Source organism: Lagenorhynchus albirostris, chromosome 3, assembly GCF_949774975.1.
Source record: "Lagenorhynchus albirostris chromosome 3, mLagAlb1.1, whole genome shotgun sequence".
Classification (NCBI taxonomy): Eukaryota; Metazoa; Chordata; class Mammalia; order Artiodactyla; family Delphinidae; genus Lagenorhynchus; species Lagenorhynchus albirostris.
Window position 1 is genome coordinate 108,820,790 of NC_083097.1, and position 23,795 is coordinate 108,844,584.

General features: G+C 35.9%; 1 protein-coding gene and 1 non-coding gene across 4 annotated transcripts in view; one reads left to right on the forward strand and one right to left on the reverse strand.

Annotated features, from left to right (window-relative positions):
• Positions 1-23,795, reverse strand: part of FNIP1 (folliculin interacting protein 1) — a 132,668-nt gene that overhangs the window by 25,817 nt on the left and 83,056 nt on the right. For all 3 annotated transcript variants that reach the window (XM_060143529.1, XM_060143528.1, XM_060143530.1), the window contains 3 exons: positions 20,130-20,215; positions 1,795-1,941; positions 736-905 (listed from right to left, as the gene is read on the reverse strand). In XM_060143529.1, coding sequence (XP_059999512.1) covers positions 736-905; positions 1,795-1,941; positions 20,130-20,215 — 403 coding nt within the window. The remainder of the gene's footprint in view (positions 1-735; positions 906-1,794; positions 1,942-20,129; positions 20,216-23,795) is intronic.
• On the forward strand, positions 8,051-8,155 carry LOC132518886 (U6 spliceosomal RNA). The gene has a single exon (XR_009540011.1). It is a non-coding gene; the product is annotated as a U6 spliceosomal RNA (small nuclear RNA).

The window sequence follows — 23,795 nt, forward strand, 5'->3', positions numbered from 1 at the left end:
ATTTATTTTATTTTACTTTTCGGCCACACTGCACGGCTTGTGGGATCTCAGTTCCCCAATCAGGGACTGAACCCGGGCCAAGGCAGTGAAAGCACCCAATGCTAACCACTAAACCACCAGGGAACTCCCTGTACTATTTACTATTATCCCCACTTTATAAATAGGGAAACTGTGATTCAAACATGGTCTGCCTGACTCCACAGCCTATGCTTAAATTTAAGCACCATGCTACACTGACTTCCTAATAACTGTCAACTCATCAACTAACCCCTCTCTCCTGTTACCCATTTATTTAGTGGGGTACCAAGCACTAAGAGAAAGATTTTCAAAAATTACTCAACAAACAAAGGTGGAACAATGGAAACCTCAATGACTGCTTCTCAGTTAAACAGATTTATTCTAGCGATCATAGGTGACTTCGTTGATTCATTCTTTCTAGGCAAAGTACCTAACACAAAACACCCTGAAGACCCTGAAGTTACTAATAAACCAGCCATCATCCTGCTCCTTTTGTTCCAGCTGCAGGTCACTATAAGGAATGATAGTAAACATAAGATGGGGATAACACAATTTAGCAGTTATGAAATAACAAGTAAGGAAGAAATGCTTTAGAAAGGAAGGGGGAAAAGAGAGCACTTAATTTTTCTCTATTTATTTTTGCCATAAAGTAACTCCAGACAGTTACATAAAAGTCTAAGTATAATGCATAAATGTAAGGGTTTTCAGAATACATACCCAGTTGTGCCCAAAGTGGGTTATACGGATGAGTCTTTGCCAACATGTCCACACTCTGAGAGGAATGTTTTTCTAAAAATATTTTTATAGGTGGCTGTCCATTTGGCATGACTGTTGGAACCCAGGCAAGATGATTGGTCAGAACTGCAGTAATGAGTGCTGGCAAGAATCTGAAAACAAAATTCATCCAATCAGATTCTAATCTGCTTTCATAAAACCTCAAGCAAAATTCAGTGACAGAATAAAGCAGAGAGGGTACATGGCCAAACATCATAAAAAACGAGAGGATAGAAGGAAGGATAGGTATATCACCAGGATGAAAACAAAAGTTAATAAATTTTTTTGGTTGGGTAGAAGTTAAAAGAAAAATCCTTAAAATAAAGACAGCATTCACAAGGAGCTATTTCTACTCATAATTAAAAAACAAAAATGCCATTTTACTTGAGAAACTATGGATTCTTTTCAGTGTTTAAAATACACATATATTAATGAATCAACCAGGAAGTCTATACATATCCAAATTACTGAAAAGGAAAATGAAGGAACATATTAAGAAAACTTTGTTTACCATCAAAGAGAATAAAAACACCCAAATTACTCATCTAGATTCTAAGAATTTGATGATTAAAAGAAAACAATATGATAAAGTACCACACTAAAAATGTATTATTGGAATCCTGGCACTTCCCTATATATTTTTAAACTTCTTTTCTATAGAATGAAACCGCATTCATGGATACAATTCACGAAAAATGGGAAGCCTCACAGAGTTCTGTAAGATGTCAGGAATTTTAATTTAACACACAATTAAAGACATTTTTACTGTTTCTCATTCATAAGGTTCTTTGGTCTTCTTCCATACCCTGTCTTGTAATTATCTTAGTTATCTTTTATAATTCTGTCTTGCTCATTAATAACATGAAATAATTCCAAAGATAATGATTAATTCTTTCACCTTTGTACTTGAACTTGATCACAATCTAGATATCTAGTTATAGTAAACAATAGCTAAGATAGTTAAGGGAAGGAAGGGAGGGAGGGAGGAAGGGCGGGCCATACTGATTTTTGGAAGCATTTTCCATTAGAAAAGTGAACTCCTTCATGAAACGATGGCAAAGCTGGTTCTTTTCTGGAGTCCCCGACATCATTGTAAGCCAGACAGGCTCTCCAATTCGTGGCATTGTGTAAAGATTACAAATTGTTGTTCTAAAAAGAGGAAAATACATTATTAAATTCATAGTTCCCAGAATTACATACTCTTAATAATAATGTTGCCGGCTTGGGTCTTACATCTAGATTATTAAAGCTTTTGAGAAAGACAATGAATCAAGTCTTTCTTTCTTTGTCATCAGCATAGTACCAAGGGAAAGGTTTTATACATCACCTCAAAATGTGTTGGTTCTGGCACTGGCTCTGCCCTCAAAGGCTGTGTGCCTTTGGGTAAATTATTTCCCCACTTTAAGCATCAGTTTCCCTTACCTATAAAAGGAAAGGACTAGGTAATTTCTAGAACCTTTCCAGTTCTACGTTTCCAAGGTTATAAGCTATACCTAAATATATTGCAAATAATCAACATAGAAAACAAAAATATTAAGTGGGGTAATAGCTTATGGATAATATCCACTCACAACAACAGTTTATCAGCATCATTTTATTGCCTATGCTGAGACTCCTTAGTAAAGTTCTGAAGAATGACGAGGACACTATATATGCATGCTATATGACTCAATTTTCTGAAGTTTTCCCTTGAATCAACACAAAAGAGGATTAATGCAGTTATCACAGTGCTTTTCTGGCTGTCTCCTGCATTTATTTAGATAATAGCTAGTCTTGTGACTTGCACTCTTTACTAACGGCTTTAAAGGATACCTTTAAGATGTCAATTCTTTTCCTTTTACATTAATATCTGTTCAGCAGAGTCCTATACACTCATCACACGAAGCAACTCCTGCAAAGTTGGGGCTTAAGAACCTAGTCGATCTCTTAGAAGCTACAGAATGGTGTCCTACTTTCTACTCTCTAGAATAGTGCTGTCTTACAGAACTTTCAGCAATGATAGGAATGTTCTATATCTGTGCTGTCCAACATGGTAGCCACTAGCCATATGTGATTACTGAATACCTGAAATGTGGCCAGAGTGACTGGGGAATTGGATTTAAAATTTTATTTAGTTGTAATTAAATTAATTTAAATAACCACATGTGGCTAATGGCTACTGTATTAGAGAGTACAGCTCTAGAAAGTTCTCTGAGATCTCCACAAAGCTCTGATACCTACCTCAGTATAATTTTCTAATACCCAGAATTCAAAAAAGGAAAAGAATTCTGTTGCTTGTACAAGTTTTATTAAATCTCAACCCAATATGAACATGATACATTACCATAAATAAAAGTGACAAATACAGGTCACATTAATGAATTTTTAGTAGGGCATAAAATGACTGCTGAGAACTTAAAAATAAATGAATGGAAAAAAATTACAGGTATCTTACAGAGATAAATATGACGAATATAAACTAGCGATATTGAAAATGCTTATTTTTTAAAGACTATTAAAGATGTCCAGATAGGATGGAAAACTGAGCACAAATGTGTATCCCCTTTCAGTTCTAACGCCCCAAATGAACACTACTTAATGATTTAAAAACAAATGAATCACTACAACAAATAGAACTGAAGAGGAACTTTAGTGAAAATTAAAATTACAGATTTAATACAATTCTAGAAGACAAAACACAGAGAAGAATGTTAACTGAAGTACTAGGGTAGAGGAAGATAATGGGTTATGGTGCTCATGGTGGCGGGGGGATGTACAAAGAGGAGCTAATTTACCCCACTGAAGCAAGAAGAGTCTGAGGACTCAAAAGTGCCTGCTAAAAAGGAGGGCAGCAGCTATATAGGACTATAAACTAAGAGACTAATTCAAGGGCCATAAATGGTTGGTGACCCCCCTACCCTCCACCCCATTTTCCCACAGAATAACTAAAGATAGGAGAGCAGATGTAGCAATTGACCATCCCAGAGAAATGACATGCCCAAACCCTCCCTGATATTTGAATCTTTCACAATACACAAACAGATATACAGTAAATCTTGTGATATTAAAATTCCATGGCAGAGGCAGCAAGTATGGGGAAAAATGTTTAAATATGCTCCTTCAGGCTGTGAAAATGAAAAAAAGTTGAGCAACACTGCTCTAAAGTGAGGTTCTCCAATCTGCACTCCCAACCTGTATTTTGGTGCCTCACTCTCACTCTTAATGGGCAACCAAAATATTGATATATAGAGAAAGCCTCCAAGGAAAGAGGGGCACAAACAGAAAGACAGAAACACACACACACAAAATGACTCCAGAGGAAATAGAAAATAATAAAGTCAGAAAAAGAGAAGAAAAACATGAAAGAAAAGAGACATAGAAGATCAATCCAGGAGTGTCAGTTTCTAACAAAATATATTGAAGAGAAAATAGAGGAAAATAAATTATCAGAGAATACAGATAATTTACCAAAGTTGAAAGACAAGATAGTGCTAAAACTATACTGAAAGGCTAAAAGGACCAAGGATCAGGTATGAATTTACGGCAGGAGATAAATATGCTCTACAACTGATAAATCAAGAAACAGCTACACTAGGTATACTATTTAATAATATGGAGGTAAACAACAAAAGGAATATTTAAGAGTTAAAAGAGAATGTTCTTCAGCAGTATGAGTGGGGATGGGAGAGGTAGGACAGGGCTCATTTATTTTTCATTATTAGAATTGTCAGTATATATATTTTTTTGCTTCTTAACCACGTGAATGTACTTTTGAATAAAATAAACTTTTTGATTAAATGAACGAACAAGCTGATCAATTCATTTTCCATGAGTTTCTTCAGCATAATATTGTCTACTACAAGTCTATGTGTCATGGGCCAGTTATATCACCAACATTAGCATAGTGGGTCACTGAGGACATTAGCTTTATAGTGTTTTGCTGTTTAAAAATATGTACCATAGGGCTTCCCTGGTGGCACAGTGGTTGAGAGTCCGCCTGCCGATGCAGGGGACACGGGTTCGTGCCCCGGTCCAGGAGGATCCCACATGCCGCGGAGCAGCTGGGCCCGTGGGCCATGGCCGCTGGGCCTGCACGTCTGGAGCCTGTGCTCTGCAGTGGGAGAGGCCACAGCAGTGAGGGACCCACATACCGCAAAAAAAAAAAAAAAAAGTACCATGACCTTGGAGTGTATCAAGTGCAAAGGCGGCAAAAAAATTAATTACGCAATAGTGCTTCTCACTATACACAACTCTGTGCTGTCATTAACAACGTAGGAATAATGATGTTTGCTCTCTTCCCCCTTTAATGGTTATTCCCTACCCATGAATGGTAAGAAGGGCAAGTATTTTCAGTCATCTGACCCTTTATTTTTCTTGGTCTGTCCCTACAGAATGGAAGACTCCTTCAGTTGCCAGGAAACTGTTGACATGATTTAGCTTTCACTGATATGCATGAAGTCTAAGTAAAAATCCAAGTACTTCACCTCTGCCAGGCACCAATGCTAACTAAACATACTTTTTACTTCTCTAGGTTTCAGGATTTGCGTCTACACGTCCTTCCTCTTCTCAACTACCCGAAATTCATTAATCATCTGGTTTCAAATAATCACATAGTTTAAAAATTACCTAACTGCTAGATATAAATAAACACTTAACTTAAAAATTAAGTATGACAGCTTCTCATTATTTGCAGTAATGTTCTATAAAGTCAACACAAACACTGAATTAGTGAACTGTGAATCACTGTTCCTGAGAGAAATACAGAGTTACGTTCCTGTGAGTCTCTGGTCACAACATTTTTGTCAATCCATCAATACATAATCTTGTTTTATATGAGTTTTTGTTTAAAGACACTTTAATATTCTGTTTATTTGTTAATAATGAATTCACATCCAACAGCACTATGACTCATGCCTTAACAAAGCTCACCTAACATGTATTTTTCTCTATAAGGCACATCACAACCTTCTTGTACTTAGAAACATTAGACAGAATTTCAACACTATGCTTGTGCACAATTTTTTTTTAATTGAAGTATACTTAATTTACAATGTTGTGTTAGTTTCTAGTATACAGCAAAGTGGTTCCATTTTATATATATATACATATATATATATATATATATATATATATTCTTTTCCATTCTGGCACACAATATTGAATACAGTTTCCTGGGATATAACAGTAGGACCTTGTTGTTTACCTATTTTTTATATAGTAGTGTGTATCTACTAATCCCAAACTCCGAATTTTATCCCTCCCCTCCCCCTTTCCCCTTTGGTAACCATAAGTTTGTTTTCTATGTCTGTGTGTTTCTGTTTTGTAAATAAATTCATTTGTGTCATATTTCAGACTCCACATATAAGTGATTATCGCATGGTATTTGTCTTTCTCTTTCTGACTTACTTCACTCAGTATGATAATCTATATTGCATCCATGTTGCTGCAAATGACACTATTTCATTCTTTTTTTATGGCTGAGTAGTATTCCATTGTGTATATATGTACCACATCTTCTTTATCCATTCATCTGTCAATGGACATTCAGGTGTTTCCACGTCATGGCTATTGTGAATAGTGCAGCTATGAACATTGGGGTACATGTATCTTTTCAAAATTAGAGTTTTCTCTGGATATGTGCCCAGGATTGGGATTCCTGGATCATATGGCAATTTTATTTTGACTTTTTCAAAGAAACTTCATACTGTTTTCCATAGTGGGTGCACCAATTTACATTCCACCAACAGTGTAGGAGGGTTCCCTTTTCTCCACATCCTCTCCAGCATTTGTTATTTGTAGACTTTTTAATGATGGCCATTCTGACCAGTGTGAGGTAGTACTTCCATGCCCTTTCGATTTGCATTTCTCTAATAATTAGGGATGTTAAGCATCTTTTCATGTGCCCTTGTCCATCTGTATGTCTTCATTGGAAAAATGTCTTCAAGGGCCAATTTTCATTGCAAAACCACTAACAAGGGGCTTCCCTGGTGGTGCAGTGGTTGAGAGCCCACCTGCCAATGCAGGGGACACGGGTTCGTGCCCCGGTCCGGGAAGATCCCATATGCCACAGAGCAGCCGGGCCCGTGAGCCATGGCCGCTGAGCCTGCGCGTCCGGAGCCTGTGCTCCGCAACGGGAGAGGCCACAACAGTGAGAGGCCCGTGTACCGCAAAAAAAAACAACAAAAAAAAAAACACTAACAAAAAGCAAAAAACACTTAAAAAAAAGTGGCAGTACATAGATCATGACAAGGACACTTGTGTACAGAATGAGAGCTGAAACAAAAAGGCAGAGCACTGTCTTGTTTGACCTCATCTGCAAATGTGTGTCAGGGCACTCAATTTTCACTTCTCTGCATATGTCCACAAACGATCATAAAATCACTGTAAGTATATTTTAGGTTTATAAATAAATTTTAATAAGCAGGTGAATTCACATATACAGAATCTGTAAAAAGTGAGGACCAACTGTACATATTAAAGTACTTCTACAAATAGACTTCTTAAATAAAAACTATAAAAGTTTATAAAGTACTTTTAAAATATTGCAAGGATGCCTAACTAATTTATATAGTCTCTCAGATTTGCACAGTGACTGAAGTAAAATAAACTAATACAAAAAAGGAAGGTATACAATCAGAATATACTTTTACAATGTTGTTTTTTTCTCTTTTTTTTGGCTGTGCGGTGCAGCATGTGGGATCTTTTTACCCTGACCAGGGATCCAACCTGGGCCCTTGTCAGTGAGAGCACAGACTCCTAACCACTGGACCACCAGGGAATTCCCTACAATGATTTTATAACTCATACATGTTATAAATTCCAGGCAATATTAAAATTTTAAGGCTAGGCCATTCATACTACCTTATATCATAGCAATTACCTCATAGGTATTTAACTCAAAAAATTCATAAATACAAATGCTGGGTATGCCTAGCAGCACGATCAGTATTCTACCAGCAACGAGTCTCATGACAATGTTTACTATCCTGATAACCTCAGCTGGATCTATGATAACAGTGTTTCATCAGAGCTCAAATACAGACTCTTGGCCTTTTGCCACAAAGCTTGTGACCACAGAAAAGAAACTAATCCAATAATGTATGACACAGCTCAAAGTGCAAGGGTAAAGACTCAGTGCCTTGTAATATTGCGAAATGTGAAACTCGAAATAATGGTGCAGGACTCTTTTAGGCAAATAAGCAAAAAGGATTGTTCAAAACATATATTTATAATAATTCCAGTCCAAAGTCAACGGAACAACTTGAATTAAACCATGTTCATGCTCACTTCGGCAGCACATATAATAAAATTAGAATGATAGAGAAGATTAGCATGGCCCCTGCTCAAGCATGACACATGAATTTGTGAAGCATTCCATATCTTTTAAAAAAAACCACATTCATACTATCCAAAGCAATCTACAGATTTAATGCAATCCCTAACAAAATTCCAATGGCATTTTTCACAAAAATAGAACAAACAATCCTAAAACTTGTATGGAACCACATAAAACTCTGAATGGTCACAGCAATCTTGAGAAAGAAGAGGCATCATGCCTCCTGATTTCAAACTATATTACAAAGCTATAATAATCAAAACAGTATGGTATTGGAATAAAAACAGACATATAAATCAATGGAACAGAATAGAGAGCAGAGAAATAAATGCAGGCATACATATGGTCAATTAATTTATGACACAGGAGCCAAGAACATACAATATAGATAGGATAGCCTCTTCAATAAATGGTTCTAGGAAAACTGGACAACCACATGTAAAAGATGACTGGACCCTTATCTTACACCACAAACAAAAATCAACTCAAAATGGATTAAAGACTTGAACACAAGACCTGAAACCATAAAGCTCCTAGAACAAAACAAAGGGGTGAGCTCCTTGACAACCATCCTGGCAATAATTGAAGATAACAAACCTTAACACGTATGCACTTAAGAAGAGAGCAATGACATAACGTAAGGTGTTGGGGAGGAGAGGGACTTGAATGAAAGCAGTCAAAAGGTACTACAGGGCTTCCCTGGTGGCGCAGTGGTTGAGAGTCCGCCTGCCGATGCAGGGTACACGGGTTCGTGCCCCCGTCCGGGAAGATCCCACATGCCGCGGAGCGGCTGGGCCCATGAGCCATGGCCGCTAAGCCTGTGCATCCAGAGCCTGTGCTCCGCAACGGGAGAGGCCACAATAGTGAGAGGCCCGCGTACAGCAAAAAAAAAAAAAAAAAAAAAAAAAGTACTACAAACTTCCAGTTACAAGATAAATAAATACTGAAGATGTAACATACAAGACAAATATAATTAATACTGCTGTGTGTTATATATTAAAGCGGTTAAGAGAGTAAATCCTAAGTTCTCATCGCAAGAAAAATACATTTTTAATTTCTTTAATTTTGTTATCTACAGAAGATGTTGTTCACTAAACTTACTGTTACTTCCTCATTTCATGATGTATATAAGTCAAATAATTATGCTGTAAACTTATACAGTGTGCTTTATGCCAATTATATCTCAATAAAACTGGGAGAAAAAAATACTGACAGGCAAATACACTATTATACTTAGAAAATTCAGCATTCTCTAGCAGAAAATGACATATCCAGCAGGAAGAAAATCACTAACATATAGGTGAGTTTTTTTCAGCTGTACTGAGATATAATTGACATTGATATGGTATTACTTTAAGATGTACAACACAATGACTTGATATATGTATACTTTGTGAAATGATTACCACAGTAAGTTTAGTTTTTACATTCAGCACTTCACGGAGTAACAAAAAAAAATTTTTCTTGTGATGAAAACTTTTAGGATCTACAATTTTAACAACTTTCAACTATACAATACAGAACCAGATGGTTTCACAGGCGAATTCTATCAAACATTTAGAGAAGAGGTAACACCTATCCTTATGAAACTCCAAAAAATCTCAGAGGGGGCTTCCCTGGTGGCGCAGTGGTTGAGAGTCCGCCTGCCGATGCAGGGGACGCGGGTTCGTGCCCCGGTTCAGGAGGATCCCACGTATCGCGGAGCGGGTGGGCCCGTGGGCCATGGCCGCTGGGCCTGCGCGTCCGGAGCCTGTGCTCTGCAACGGGAGAGGCCGCGGCGGTGAGAGGCCCGCGTACCGCAAAAAAAAAAAAAAAAAATCTCAGAGGAAGGAACACTCCCAAACTCATTCCATGAGGCCACCATCACCCTGATGCCATAAACCAGGAAAAGGTAACACCAAAAAAGATTACAGGCCAATATCACTAATGAACATAGACGGAAAAATCCTCAACAAAATACTAGCAAACCAAATACAACAACACATTAAAAGGATCATACACTATGATCAAGTGGGATTTATCCCAAGTATGCAAGAGTTTTTCAATCTCCACAAATCAATCAGTGTGATATACCACATCAGCAAACTGAAGAATAAAAACGATATAATCATCTCAATAGATTCAGAAAAAGCTTTTGACAAAACTCAACACCGATTTATGATAAAAACTCTCCAGAAAGTGGGCACAGATGGAGCATACCTCAACATAATAAAGGCCATATATGACAAACCTACAGCTAACATCGTACTCAACGGTGAAAAGCTGAAAGCATTTCCTCTAAGATCAGGAACAAGACAAGGATGCTAACTGTTGCCACTTTTATTCAACATAGTTTTGGAAGTCCTAGCCATGGCAATCAGAGAAGAAAAAGAAATAAACGGAATCCAAACTAGAAAAGAAGAAGTAAAACTGTCACTGTCTGCAGATGGCGTGATATTACACATAGAAAAACCTAAAGATGCTACCAGAAAACTACCAGAGCTCATCAATGAATTTAGCAAAGCTGCAGGATACAAAATTAATGCACAGAAATCTTTTGCATTCCTATACACTAACAACGAAGATCAGAAAGAGAAATTAAGGAAACAATCCCATTTACCATTGCATCAAAAAGAATAAAATACCTAGGAATAAACCTACCAGAGAAGACAAAAGACCTGTACTGTGAAAACTATGACACTGACGAAAGAAATCAAAGATGACACAAACAGATGGAAAGGTATACCATGTTCTTGGATTGGAAGAATCAATATTTTCAAAATGACTATACTATCCAAGGCAATCTACAGATTCAATGTAATCCCTATCAAATTACCAGTGACATTTTTCACATGACTGGAACAAAAGATCTTAAAATCTGTATGAAGACATGAAAGATGCTGAATAGGCCAAAGAAAATTTGAGAAAAACAGAGCTGCAGGAATCAGGCTCCCTGACTTCAGACAATACTACAAAGCTACAGTAATCAAAACAGTATGGTACTGGCACAAAAACAGAAATATAGATCAATGGAACAGAATAGAAAGCCCAGAAATAAACCCATGCACCTATAGTCAATTAATCTATGACAAAGGAGGCAAAACTGTACAATGGAGAAAAGACAGTCTCTTCAATAAATGGTGCCAGGAAAACTGGACAGCTACGTGTAAAAGGATGAAATTAGAACATTATTTAACACTATACACAAAAATAAACTCAAAATGGATGTAAGACCAGACACTATAGAACTCTTAGAGGAAAATATAGGCAGAACACTCTTTGACATAAATCACAGCAATAACTTTTACAATCTGTCCCTACTAAGAGAAATAAAAACAAAAATAAACAAATGGGACCTAATCAAACTCAAAAACTTTTGCACAGCAAAGGAAGCCATAAACAAAACACAAAGACAACCCACAGAATGGGAGAAAATATTTGCAAATGATGTGACTGACAAGGGATTAATCTCCAAAATTTACAAACAGATCATGCAGCTCAATATCACAAAAAACAAACAACCCAGTAAAAAAATGGGCAGAAGGCTTGAAGAAGACATACAGATGGCCAAGAGGCACATGAAAAGATGCTCAACATCGCTAATTATTAGAGAAATGCAAATCAAAACTACAATGAGGTATAACCTCACACCAGTCAGAATGGCCATCATCAAAAAGCCTACAAACAATAAATGCTGGAGAGGGTGTGGAGAAAAGGGAACCCTCCTACACTGTTGGTGCAAATGTAAATTGGTGCAGCTATGGAGGTTCCTTAAGAAACTAAAAACAGAGCTATCATATGATCCAACAACCCCACTCCTGGACATATATCTGGAGAAAAACATGGTTCGAAAGGTTACATTCATCCCAATGTCCATCACAGCACTATTTACAATAGTTAAGACATGGAAACAACTTAAATGTCTATCGACAGAGGAATGGATAAAGAAGATGAGGTATATATACACAGTGGAATATTACTCAGTCATAAAAAAGAATGAAATAATGCCATTTGCATCAACATGGATGGACCTGGAGATCATCATACTAAGTGAAGTAAGTCAGACAGAGAAAGACAAGTAGCATATGATATTGCTTATATGCGGAATCTAAAAAAAAAAAAAAAATATATATATATATATATATATACACATGAGATACAAAACTTATTTACAAAACAGAAACAGACTCACAGACTTAGAGAATGAACTGGTTAGCACGGGGTAAGGGTGTGGGGGAAGGACAGAGTGAAAGTTTGGGATTGACATGTACACAGTGCTATATTTAAAACAGATAACCAACAAGGACCTATTCTATAGCACAGGGAACTCTGCTCAATACTCTGTAATAGCCTAAATGGAAGAAGAACCTGAAAAAGAACAGATATATGTATATGTATAACTGAATCACTTTGCTGTTCACCTGAAACTAACACAACATTGTTTTACTCCAATATAAATAAAAAAGAAAAAGAAGATACATGGGAAAGCCCCAAATACTTGAAGATTTTAACAATACATTTGTGTATTACGTAAGGGTCAAAGAAGAAATCTCAAGAGAAATTTTAAAATAATTTGAATTAAATTTTCATTCAACTTAACAAAATTTGTGGGATCCAGCAAAAGTAGTGCTTAGAGGGAAATTCATAGCACTGAATGCACAGATTAGGGAAAAAGAAAGATCTGAAAGCAATAATCTAAGCTTTAACTTTAAGAAACTAGAGAAAGGTAAGTAACATAAAACTAAAGCAAGTAGGAGAAAAGAAATAAAAATTAGATTAAAAAATCATTGAAATTAAAGACAAAAAATCAATGGATAAACAAAACAAAACCTGGTTCTTTGAAATGATCAAAGATTCTTTGAAAATTGATAAATTTCTATCCAAGATAACCAAGCAAAAAAGAGAAATGACAAAAATTACTAATATTAGAAATAAAAGAGGGATCCATCACTACTGATCTATGGACATTAAAAGGATAATTAAGAAGTAACATGAACAACTCTGTGCTTGCAAATTTGATGACTTAGATGAACCAGACCAATTCCCTGAAAGACACAAACTACCAAAACTCACACAAGAAGAAATAGATAACCTGAATAGTCCTATATCTATTTTAAAAATTGAATCAATAATCAATAACTCTCAGCAAACCAGGAATAAAGAGGGAACTTCTTTAACTTGATAAAATGTATCTATAAGAAACATAACTTCATACTTAATGGTGAGAAACTTGAAGCTTTCTCAACTCAGATCTGGTAAAAGGCAAGGATGAACCTTCTCACCATTGCTTTCCTACATCGTACTAGAAGCCCTTGCTAATGCAACAAGGCAGGAAAAAGAAATAAAAGGTATACAGATTAGGAAGGAAGACATAAATGCCATGATTGCTTATGACTGCTTTATTCAGAAAATCTGAAAGAAGTGACCAAAAAACTCCTGGAATAAAGAGGCAGTTATAGAAGGTTGCAGGATATAAGGTTAATATACAAAAGTCAATTGCGTTCTTATATACCATCAATGAACAGTTCAAATTTGAAATTATAAACACAGTATCATTAATATTAACCAAAAAAAAAGAAATATCTGAAATATTTAGGTATAAATCTTTTAAAAATGTACAAGATCTATAGGAGGAAAATTACAAAACTCTAATTAAAGAAATCAAAGAAGATATAAATAAACAGCAAGCTATTCCATGTTCATGGACAGGAAGTCTTGCTATTGCTAACATGTCAATTTTTCCCAGTTTAATCTACAGATTCAATGCAATCTCAATCAAAATCCCGTAAGTTATTTTGTGGATATCAACAAACTGATTTTAAAGTTTGGAGAGGCAGGGCTTCCCTGGTGGCGCAGTGGTTGAGAGTCCGCCTGCCGATGCAGGGTACACGCGTTTGTACCCCGGTCTGGGAAGATCCCACATGCCGCGGAGCGGCTAGGCCCGTGAGCCATGGCCGCTGAGCCTGCGCGTCCAGAGCCTGTGCTCCGCAACGGGAGAGGCCACAACAGTGAGAGGCCCGCGTACAGCAAAAAAAAAAAAAAGTTTGGAGAGGCAAATGATCCAGAACAGTCAACACAACACTGAAGGAAAAGAACAAACTTGGAGGACTCATATTATCTGACTTGAAGAATTATTATAAAGATGGGGGCTTCCCTGGTGGTGCAGTGGTTAAGAATCCGCCTGCCAATGCAGGGAACACAGGTTTGAGTCCTGGTCCAAGAAAATCTCACATGCCGTGGAACAACTAAGCCCATGTGCCACAACTACCGAGCCTGCACTCTAGAGCCCACAAGCCACAACTGCTGAGCCCGTGTGCCACAACTACTGAAGTCCACGCACCTAGAGCCTGTGCTCCGCAACAAGAGAAGCCACTGCAATGAGAAGCCCGTGCGCTGCAACAAAGAATAGCCCCCGCTCTCCACAACTAGAGAAAGCCCACGCACAGCAATGAACACCCAGCGTAGACAAAAATAAATAAATTTATATTAAAAAAGAATTATTATAAAGATACAGTGATCAAGACAGTGTGGTACTGCTGAAAGAATAGACAAATAGATCAATGAAACAAAACAGAGAGCTCAAAAATAGAGCCCCAGAAATATACTCAATTGATATTTGATAAAGGTGCAAAAGCAATACATGGAGCAAAGATAAGTCTTTTCAACAAATGATGCTGGAACAAGTGGACATTCATATGAAAAAATATGCACCTAGACAAAGACTTTACAGCTTTCACCAAAAAAAAAAAAAATCAAAATGGATAATATACCTAAATGTAAATGCAAAATCATAAAACTTCTAGAGCATAACATGTGAAAAACCTTAATGATCTTGTGTTTGGTAATGAATTTTTAGATAAAACACCAAAGGCACTATTCAGGGAAAAAAAGAAATTGTTAAGTTGGACTTCATTAAAATTTAAAACTCTGCTCTGTGAAAATATTACAAGAATGAAAAGACAAGCCACAGACTAGGAGAAAGTATTTGCAAAACACGTATCTGATAAAGGATTGATATCCAAAATACACAAAAAAACCTAAAAACTGAACAATAATAAAAGCAACAAACCAAGTTAAAAATGGACGAAAGATTGAACAGATATCTCACCCAAAAAGATATATAGATTGCAAATAAGTATGTGAAAAGATGCTCAACCTCCTATGTCATTAGGAAACTGCAAATTAAAACAATGAAATACTGTTACACATCTATTAGTACGGTTAAAAAAAAACAAAACAAAACCTGACATATCAAATGCTGACAAGGATATGGAACAACAGTAACTCTAATTAACTGCTAGTGGGAATGCAAAATGATACAGTCACTTTAGAAGACAGTTGGCAGTTTCTTACAAATCCAAACACAGTCTTCTGTGAACATCTAGCAATTATGCTCCTAGGTACTGACTCAGTTGAACTGAAAACTTAAGTCTATACAAAACCCCGCACATGAATGTTTAGAGAAACATTATTTATAATCACCAAAAACTAGCAATCAAGAAGATGTCCTTCAATTGAGGTGAATGGAGAAACTGCGGTACATCCACACAGTGGGATATTACACAGTGAATTTTTTTATATAAATGAGCCATAAGCGACAAAAAAGACATAGAAGAATCTTAACTGCATATAGCTAAGTCAAAGAACCAGTCTAAAAGGGCTACATACTATATATGATTTCCAGAATATGACATTCTGAAACAGGCAAAATTATAGACAGAGATCAGTAGCCAATGGGTTTGGTGGGAAGGGAGAAAGAAAAGATAGGTGAAGCATAGGCGACTTTCAGAGTGGTGAAACTACTCTGTCTGATACTGTAATAGTGAAACATGACATTATGCATTTTTCAAAACGCATCCAACTGTACAATACAAAGAATGGAACTCAATGCAGACTACGGATTTTAGTTAATAATAATGTATCAATATTGGTTCATTAATTGTAACAAATATACCACACTAATGAAATATGGTAATAATCAGTGAAACTATGGGTAGCGGGGAGAGAGCTATATGCAAAAACTTTCTGAACTGTTAGCTCAATTATTCTGTAACTCTGACACTGTTAGAATTAAGTCTACTAATTACATGTGTATATACACATATATATCTACATATGTACATACACATATATATGTGAAATTAAGCTATTTACACTCTTAATTAATAATACAGAGTGGCCAAGAAATAGAGGATATAACAGATAGCCACGTCTCCAAATCTACCATTTTGTTCATGGTTTGTTTTGTTGTTTTTCATTCTCATTCCCAACACTCCAGAAGAGGCTTCATTATTCAGCCCGTATTGGGCTTGCTCCAAAGATACAAACATGGATAGTTTCAGAAAATGGAAGAGAATCAGACTGAATTTACAGACTAAAAGAGAATTGGGTCTAGATTAGTGGATATAAATCACCAACCCCTAAAACAGACGTTTAAATTTTAATAATGCTCAGTGGCCAGGACGCTACAAAATTATACGATATATGGGTTAATACAACTGGCAGAGATAGAGCTTATGGCGAACTAGAGAGAGCTTGTCTGGCTTAAAGGCCTAAAGGTTCAAATGTTTGTAAAAAACAAGGAGGCCAAGTAAAATGTGTGCTGGCTGGAGTTCTCTCACCTACCTGTTAACCTGGTCTCAGTAACTTTATTCAACATAGATAAAATAGAAAAGCATTTATGTTGAGCCTAATGTGTCCCTCTTTTTCTTTAACTGTAGAACACTTACTGAAATATCAAATCTATTGATAGAAAATTTATCCAATGCAGCCTAAATCATTAACATTTGCTTTAAGCAACTCAGTATAATTTACCTCTTGAATCATACAAAAAGTATCATTAAATTAATTTTTAAAAATACACCTTGGAGGGTCTTCCCTGGTGGCACAGTGGTTGAGAGTCCACCTGCCGGTGCAGGGGACACGGGTTCATGCCCCGGTCCGGGAAGATCCCACATGCCGCGGGGCGGCTGGGCCCGTGAGCCATGGCCGCTGAGCCTGCACGTCCAGAGCCTGTGCTTCGCAACGGGAGAGGCCGCAACAGTGAGAGGCCCGCGTACCGCAAAAAAAAACAAAAAAACAAAACAAAACAAAAAAATACACCTTGGGACGTCCCTGGTGGTCCAGTGCTTAAGACTCCATGCTTCCAATGCAGGGGGCGTGGGTTTGATTCCTGGTCGGGGAACTAAGATCCCACATGTGCAGGGTGCGGCCAAAAAACAAAACACCTCAAAGAAATTCTCATTTTAAGCAAACATCCTGACATAAAATTATTTATATAATCGTATGTTCATAAAACGATCAAATTTTGAGCTTTCACATGAAAGCTTTTAGAAACATACAAAGAGGTCTACATGAATTGAGAAGTTATGAAGATAATACAGACAGCCAAGCAAAGTCAGCTCATTAAATTTGTTTGAAATTCCGTCTAGAAATATTGAGGGAATGTACTTCATTTCCTCTATACTTCATCTATAAGAAACATTTATGTATATAAAACTCGATTTAATCATGAATGGCACCAGAAATGTAATAACCTGAATTCTTAAGGTATGAACAAATGAAATTATGAATAACTTCACACATAATTCATATATAGAGTGAAGATGCCAATGAACTAAAGAAACAGACGGCTTAAAAATACTATATTACTAAACTAGTGTTGAGTGTTTATAGTTTTAACGCTGTAAGATGAAAAAGTTATAGAGATTTGTTACACAATGTGAATGTATTTAACACTGCTGAGCTGTACACTTAAAAATGGTTAAGTGTTAAATTTAATATGGTTTTACTTTTACCACAATAAAAAAAAATTTTTTAAATACTGTATTGTTTGTTAGCATGCTTCATTTGATAACTTATGAAAGGCCTAAAATGAATATGTTAACAAAAATATATGGCAGAAAATATTAGCTCTAACATAATTTTCACCAGTACAAATTACTTGCAAGACAAAAAAAGAAATAATAAAGCCTGAAATTTAATTCTCTAATGTGTTTTTCTGTACATTTCCTCTAACCACTGTGTTTACTGCACAAGAAAGATTTAAAAACTCACGTTTAACGTCTTTTATCCTAAAAATTATGGTGAATAACAGATGACTAGAAAATCTTCTCCTCCTCAATAACTGAATCCAGCCAATGAATATTATACAACAGTCATAAAGCAAACTTTTTCTTTTTTTTAAATTTTTTACAAAACTTTTTGGCCACGTCGTGCGACTTGCAGGATCTTAGTTCCCCAACCAGGGATCGAACCCGCACCCTCAGCAATGAAAGCTTAGAGTCCTAACCACTGGACCATCAGGGAATTGCCAAGTAAACATTTTCAATTGAAATAAATTAAAAACATGATTAAATATTCCATATTAATTTAGGTTATTTTTACCATACAATTGCTATTTAATGCTTACCTATAATTCTATCTCAAAAATCATACAGAACACTTCTATAAAACATACCTTTTATTTAGGAAAATAAGTTATTTTATCATAAATTCAAAGATTCTAGAATATGGCTGAGGCAATGAAATCTCTCCTTTTGAGAGAGGTTTAAAAAACCAGATTTACTTTCACTGCGGTTTAACACAAAAAGAGAAAAATGAAGAATAAAAAAGGATCAAAGTTGAAAATAAACATGAGTTCTCTCTTATTGTCAAATTTACTAAATACACAACTCCTTAGTCATTTCCATTTAAAAAAAAAAGTATATTACATGACATGCCTACAGTTTCACAATAGCAATCCTGCAATATCACAGGCTAAAATAGGCTTTCACTTCAAAATGTAACAGTTCATATTTAAGCAAACAATTCAGAAGACCCCTAACCCAATAAGGGACCATACAACACAAACCAATGAATAAAAGTGAGGTACATGGACTACTGGTGATAATAAACCTTATGTGTACACAGATACATATTTTTAATTTTAATTATTATGCATTCATTTTTACAGCTTGCTTATTACAGCAAAGAAGGGTGATTCCCCATCTAGGGTAATGATGCACACATTCTGAAATACACTTATTTAGGTATAAAATAGGGTCAATTTAAAGAGAAACATCAAATTAAAATGGCATAGATGATATGCAGATTTGGCAATACTGTGAAGGTGAGCTGTGAATGACTTTTAAGAAGCACTGCTGTAGGTTATATTTGTCATAGAAAACAGCAGTCACATTAATGTTGGGTCTTCTGCTAAGTACTTTACATACATTATCTCATTCTATCTTTACAACAATCTATTAGATTATTACTAAATTGAATTCACAGGTATTACATTAGAAAACTAAGGGTCAAAAATGCTAACAAATCAAAGGCAGAGCCAGGGTTAGCCCATAGGTCTGTCTGTCAGGTACTAAAGTCTGAGTTCTTGGGCTAAGTGTTATACTATTTCTCCAGTCTAAAGGAGGAAAGACTGAGAGGATGAGAGGATGAAGTAAAACTGAAATGAATCTCTTTGAGACAGAAACACATCAGGCATTTAGCGTGATTCCCAACATAAGTTCATATGTAATATGTTTCCTTGCCATAATTAGAGTGCAGTTACAGCACTTGCTGGAGCTCCAGGCTCCAAGCTTTGTTGTGTCAGAAAATACTGCTAGAGAAAGGATTAAGCAACAGAGTAATATGGAACATCAAGTTCATATTCCCTATAGCCGTGTATCTTTGTATTCCACGTATCTAAGAACATGTGATTACCATCACTGGTTAAATAACACTTAACCAGTCCCTACATCTAGGAGCCCAACAAAGGACAAAGCACATTTCTGCTAAAACAAGGGTCTCTTCTGGTCATATCTGCTTGTCTAGTGGTCCAGTGCTAGAAACCATACCACTGACTCCTCCCACGTGTGCTTGAATTCGAAGCACTTTTATATTTAATAACAAAGGAGTCAATGGCCCACTGAATTACACCCTCATTTGACTATGGGACAGAGAAATTTAAAGAATTAAATTTTATTAGAATAAGTTAAAAAAAAATAAATTTTCCAGTGTACACTGCGAAACAATTCTATATTATGAAAAGCTGGAGAATAGGTACCTGAATTCATTTAGGGCATCAACTATTCGATTATATGCCAAACTCCTCTGACTGGCATCAGCTGATCTCCGGCTCATTTTCATAGCCTTGAAAGCAATCAAATAGTTAATTCTTATACTGATCATGGGCAAAATATGGGGGGAAAAAAAGTAAAAGACAAAGTCACATATTTCCACAACATTCTACCCATCATTCTTAACTAGATATACATAAAGAAGGCACACATATTTCTAGTGGCTTTCTTTTATTTTTTTTGCACCTTTGGTCATTTAATGAGTATAATAAAATTCAAATTCCTCCAATGGTAAGCCTCTTACTTAACTGTCAAACCACAGAATGTCAACACACAACGAGGATGATGTTGACAGTTTCTGGGTTACATAAAACTTTTTTCTCCCAAACAGATCATAAAATGATAAGTCAGTAACAACAGCTCCTGGGTTTCACTAATATTTCATAAACAATGGTTCTGTTAACTAAATCCTTTTTTAAAATCTAAAATATAAAGATGCTACTGAAAGATGTATCAAGTTATTAGTAATATCTGCTTTCTTAAAAACATATTTAGCCAAAGTTGATAAGTCCTGCTTTAGGCAGACAAAAAGGGGATCAGGATTAGAATATGGATATCAGAAAGAACTTTGAAATTTTTAAAACTTTTTCAAAAATATGTAATTATGCATTACTTATGTAATTACACATTATTTTTAAAATGTTTAAACATATATTTAAGAAAATGTTAGACTACTTCAGGCCAGAATCGTTCACGTTCATCCAAAAGCTTCAATAGGGTAAAAGTGACAGTTAACTTTATGTTTTCACTAACTGCTGAGAGACTCCCAATTTATAAAGAAATATTCTTTAGCTAGAATCGAGCAGTATTCTTCCTTAATTTTACCAACAATAAAAAATTTTACATTATAGATCTCAAAAGGTAGCGCAGACTTTGAAATAATTCCCACAGTGCTCAGAAACAGCATCCATAGATTTTCATTAAAAAAATAAGTAAGTGATAGTTTGAAAACTGGCCCTAGAACATAACTTATTTGGATGGTTCGGTGTTTACTACATTCTATGATTAATTACCAACTACAGAACGTTCTAAACTAAGTCCTATTCATTTATATGAAAGCATTCACTCAGCTTTATCTTTCAGCTTTATTAAGAAATAAGATGTTAAACTTGAACAAACATCCACACAACTCTAAGTACTGCAATGTGCACTTTCGGTATAGAATGAACAAAACATTAAAACATTTAAAAAGTAATGTTTAATGAGTTCTATAGTGCCTGAGTATTTCAAGTTTTATACAAAGTTTAAACACTTCTGCAAGTAACTGAAATGTCAGTTCAACCACAGCTTAATATTCCATGTATTGACTTTGGCAACAACAGACTACAAAAAGAGACTGCAGCAAACTGTAGAAAATGTCACCAGTGCTGAACTTCTGAAAAAGTAAATGAAAATGTACTTTACTCATCTGCTCAGTAAAAAGGTACTGCTAATAATCTATTTGTCTTTAACAGATTTAATGTAAATAACTAATATAGTGTCTTCTCTAGAGGCAGATGATCCTCAGACACTAATGAGTTACTGAAATGCATCCTCTGCTTTCTAGAACATTCTAATTGGTCTCGCATCTCTACTCTCTTTTACTAGTCTCTTTTAAACATACTGCCAAAATAATGTTCCTATAGTACAATTTGAAGACAGCCTAACAAAGTCAAAAATTCTGGCAAGCATTCTAGACTCTCTGTGATCTGGTCACCATTAACTCTGCCAGCCATATCACTCACTACTCCTCTTTGTATCTTTTCCTTTCTGCATATTGTCACAGGGATTAAGAACTTTAGTTACACCCGCTGATAGTTCAACTTATAGGAATCTCTTATAAAATATAATCTGGAAAATTCACCAAGATGTTAACTGCAATGTAGCTATAACTGTGAAAAAGCAGAAATGACATAATAAAAAAGTTATTTAAATGGAGGAAAGCCACTAAAATATATTCAAGAACCATTTAAAATGAGAAATGTGTATGTTAACAATGATGAATTTTTCAAAATGGGCACATAATTAAAACAGCATGAACACAGCACAGTCCCAATCAAGTAAAAGTACAATACACATAGAAAAGGCCTGGGTAAGACTTTCAGCAAAATGTTAATGAGTTATCTTTGGGCGACAAGGATATCAATTTTTCTTGTTATTCTGCAATATCCATTTTTCAAAACTTTGTTTAAAAAATCCTACACATCCTTTAAGATACAGTTCAAATGAAACATCTTCCCAGTAGGAAGTCATTTTTCTTCCCTATGAACTCCTAAAAAACTTTGATTTTCCTTCTTTTTTAGTTATCTTTATGTTCTATCATATATTCACAATTTTCTTACGTTACATCAATTTATTACATGCACTATCAGCAGCATTTGACACAACTGATCACTCCTAACTTCTTAAACTACTTTCTTCACCTGGCTCACCCCTAAAAGTACTCTCTCTTGTTTTTCCTCCTATTTGAATGGCCAATCCTCAGTCTCCCCTACTGGTTCTCAATTCCTCAAATTTTAACTACTGAAACGCTCTACAAATCAGGCCTAGGATCTCCTCTCCTCTCTTCTCTCTCTCAATCAGTTTCTTGGCTAAAAATACCATATATACACTGGTGACTGTCCAGCCTGGACCTTTCCCCTACACTCTAGACTCACAACAACTTGGATGTACAGGAGGCACTGCAAACAAACTGCTGATCTTCCTCCACCAAACCTGTTCCATTTGTAGTTTTCCCATTTTAGTACTGGCAATTCCATCCTTCTTACTGCTCAAAAGAAAAATCCCAAGTCAACCTCTATTATTCTTTCTCTTAACCCCAATTCGGTCCATCAGCTAATCTCCTTAGCTCTATTTTCAAAAATATCCAGAATCCAACCACTTGTCACCAATTCCATCACGAAAGTGCTTTAAGTATCCACCATCTCTCACCTGAATTACTTCAACAGCCTTGTAACTGATCCCAAAGCATCCACCTTTGCCCCTGAAATCTATTCTCCATCAGCAGTAAGAGTGATTCTCATGAATAATGTCATTTCCCTACTCAAAACACTCCAATGGTTTCCCATCTTTCTTAAGAGTAAATGCCAATGCTCATACCATGGTATCCTATAAATTCCTACATGATCTGGTCCTATTTCTAACTTAGCCACTTTGGCTTCCTTACTCCTCCTTGCTGATGCTCAAGCATCAGGCTTACTCCTTTGCCCCTCCTGGAGCATTCTTCTCTCAGATGGTTATAGCTGACTTCCTCCATATCTCTGGACCATATGTCATTTTATCAGGAGCTTTCTTGACTATCTTATAAAAATTTGTAATCCTTCCATCCAGCATTCCTTAAAAAGCTTTCTCTGTTTTATTTTTCTCCATAGCACTTATTACCATCTAAAATCTTATATATTCATTTGTTTATTTTCTATGCCATGAGGTCAGGAGTGTTGCTTTTTTTCACATCTTATCCTCAGTTGCTAGAATAGTGCCTGCCACATTCTAGGCCCTCAAATACTTATTTATTGAATGGATAAATGACCTTACAACTTTTTTTTAGGTAGTAGGCTTCTTAAAAGGAGCTGAAGTCTACTTTGCATCTCTCAGATCACTTTGTAGGGTACCTG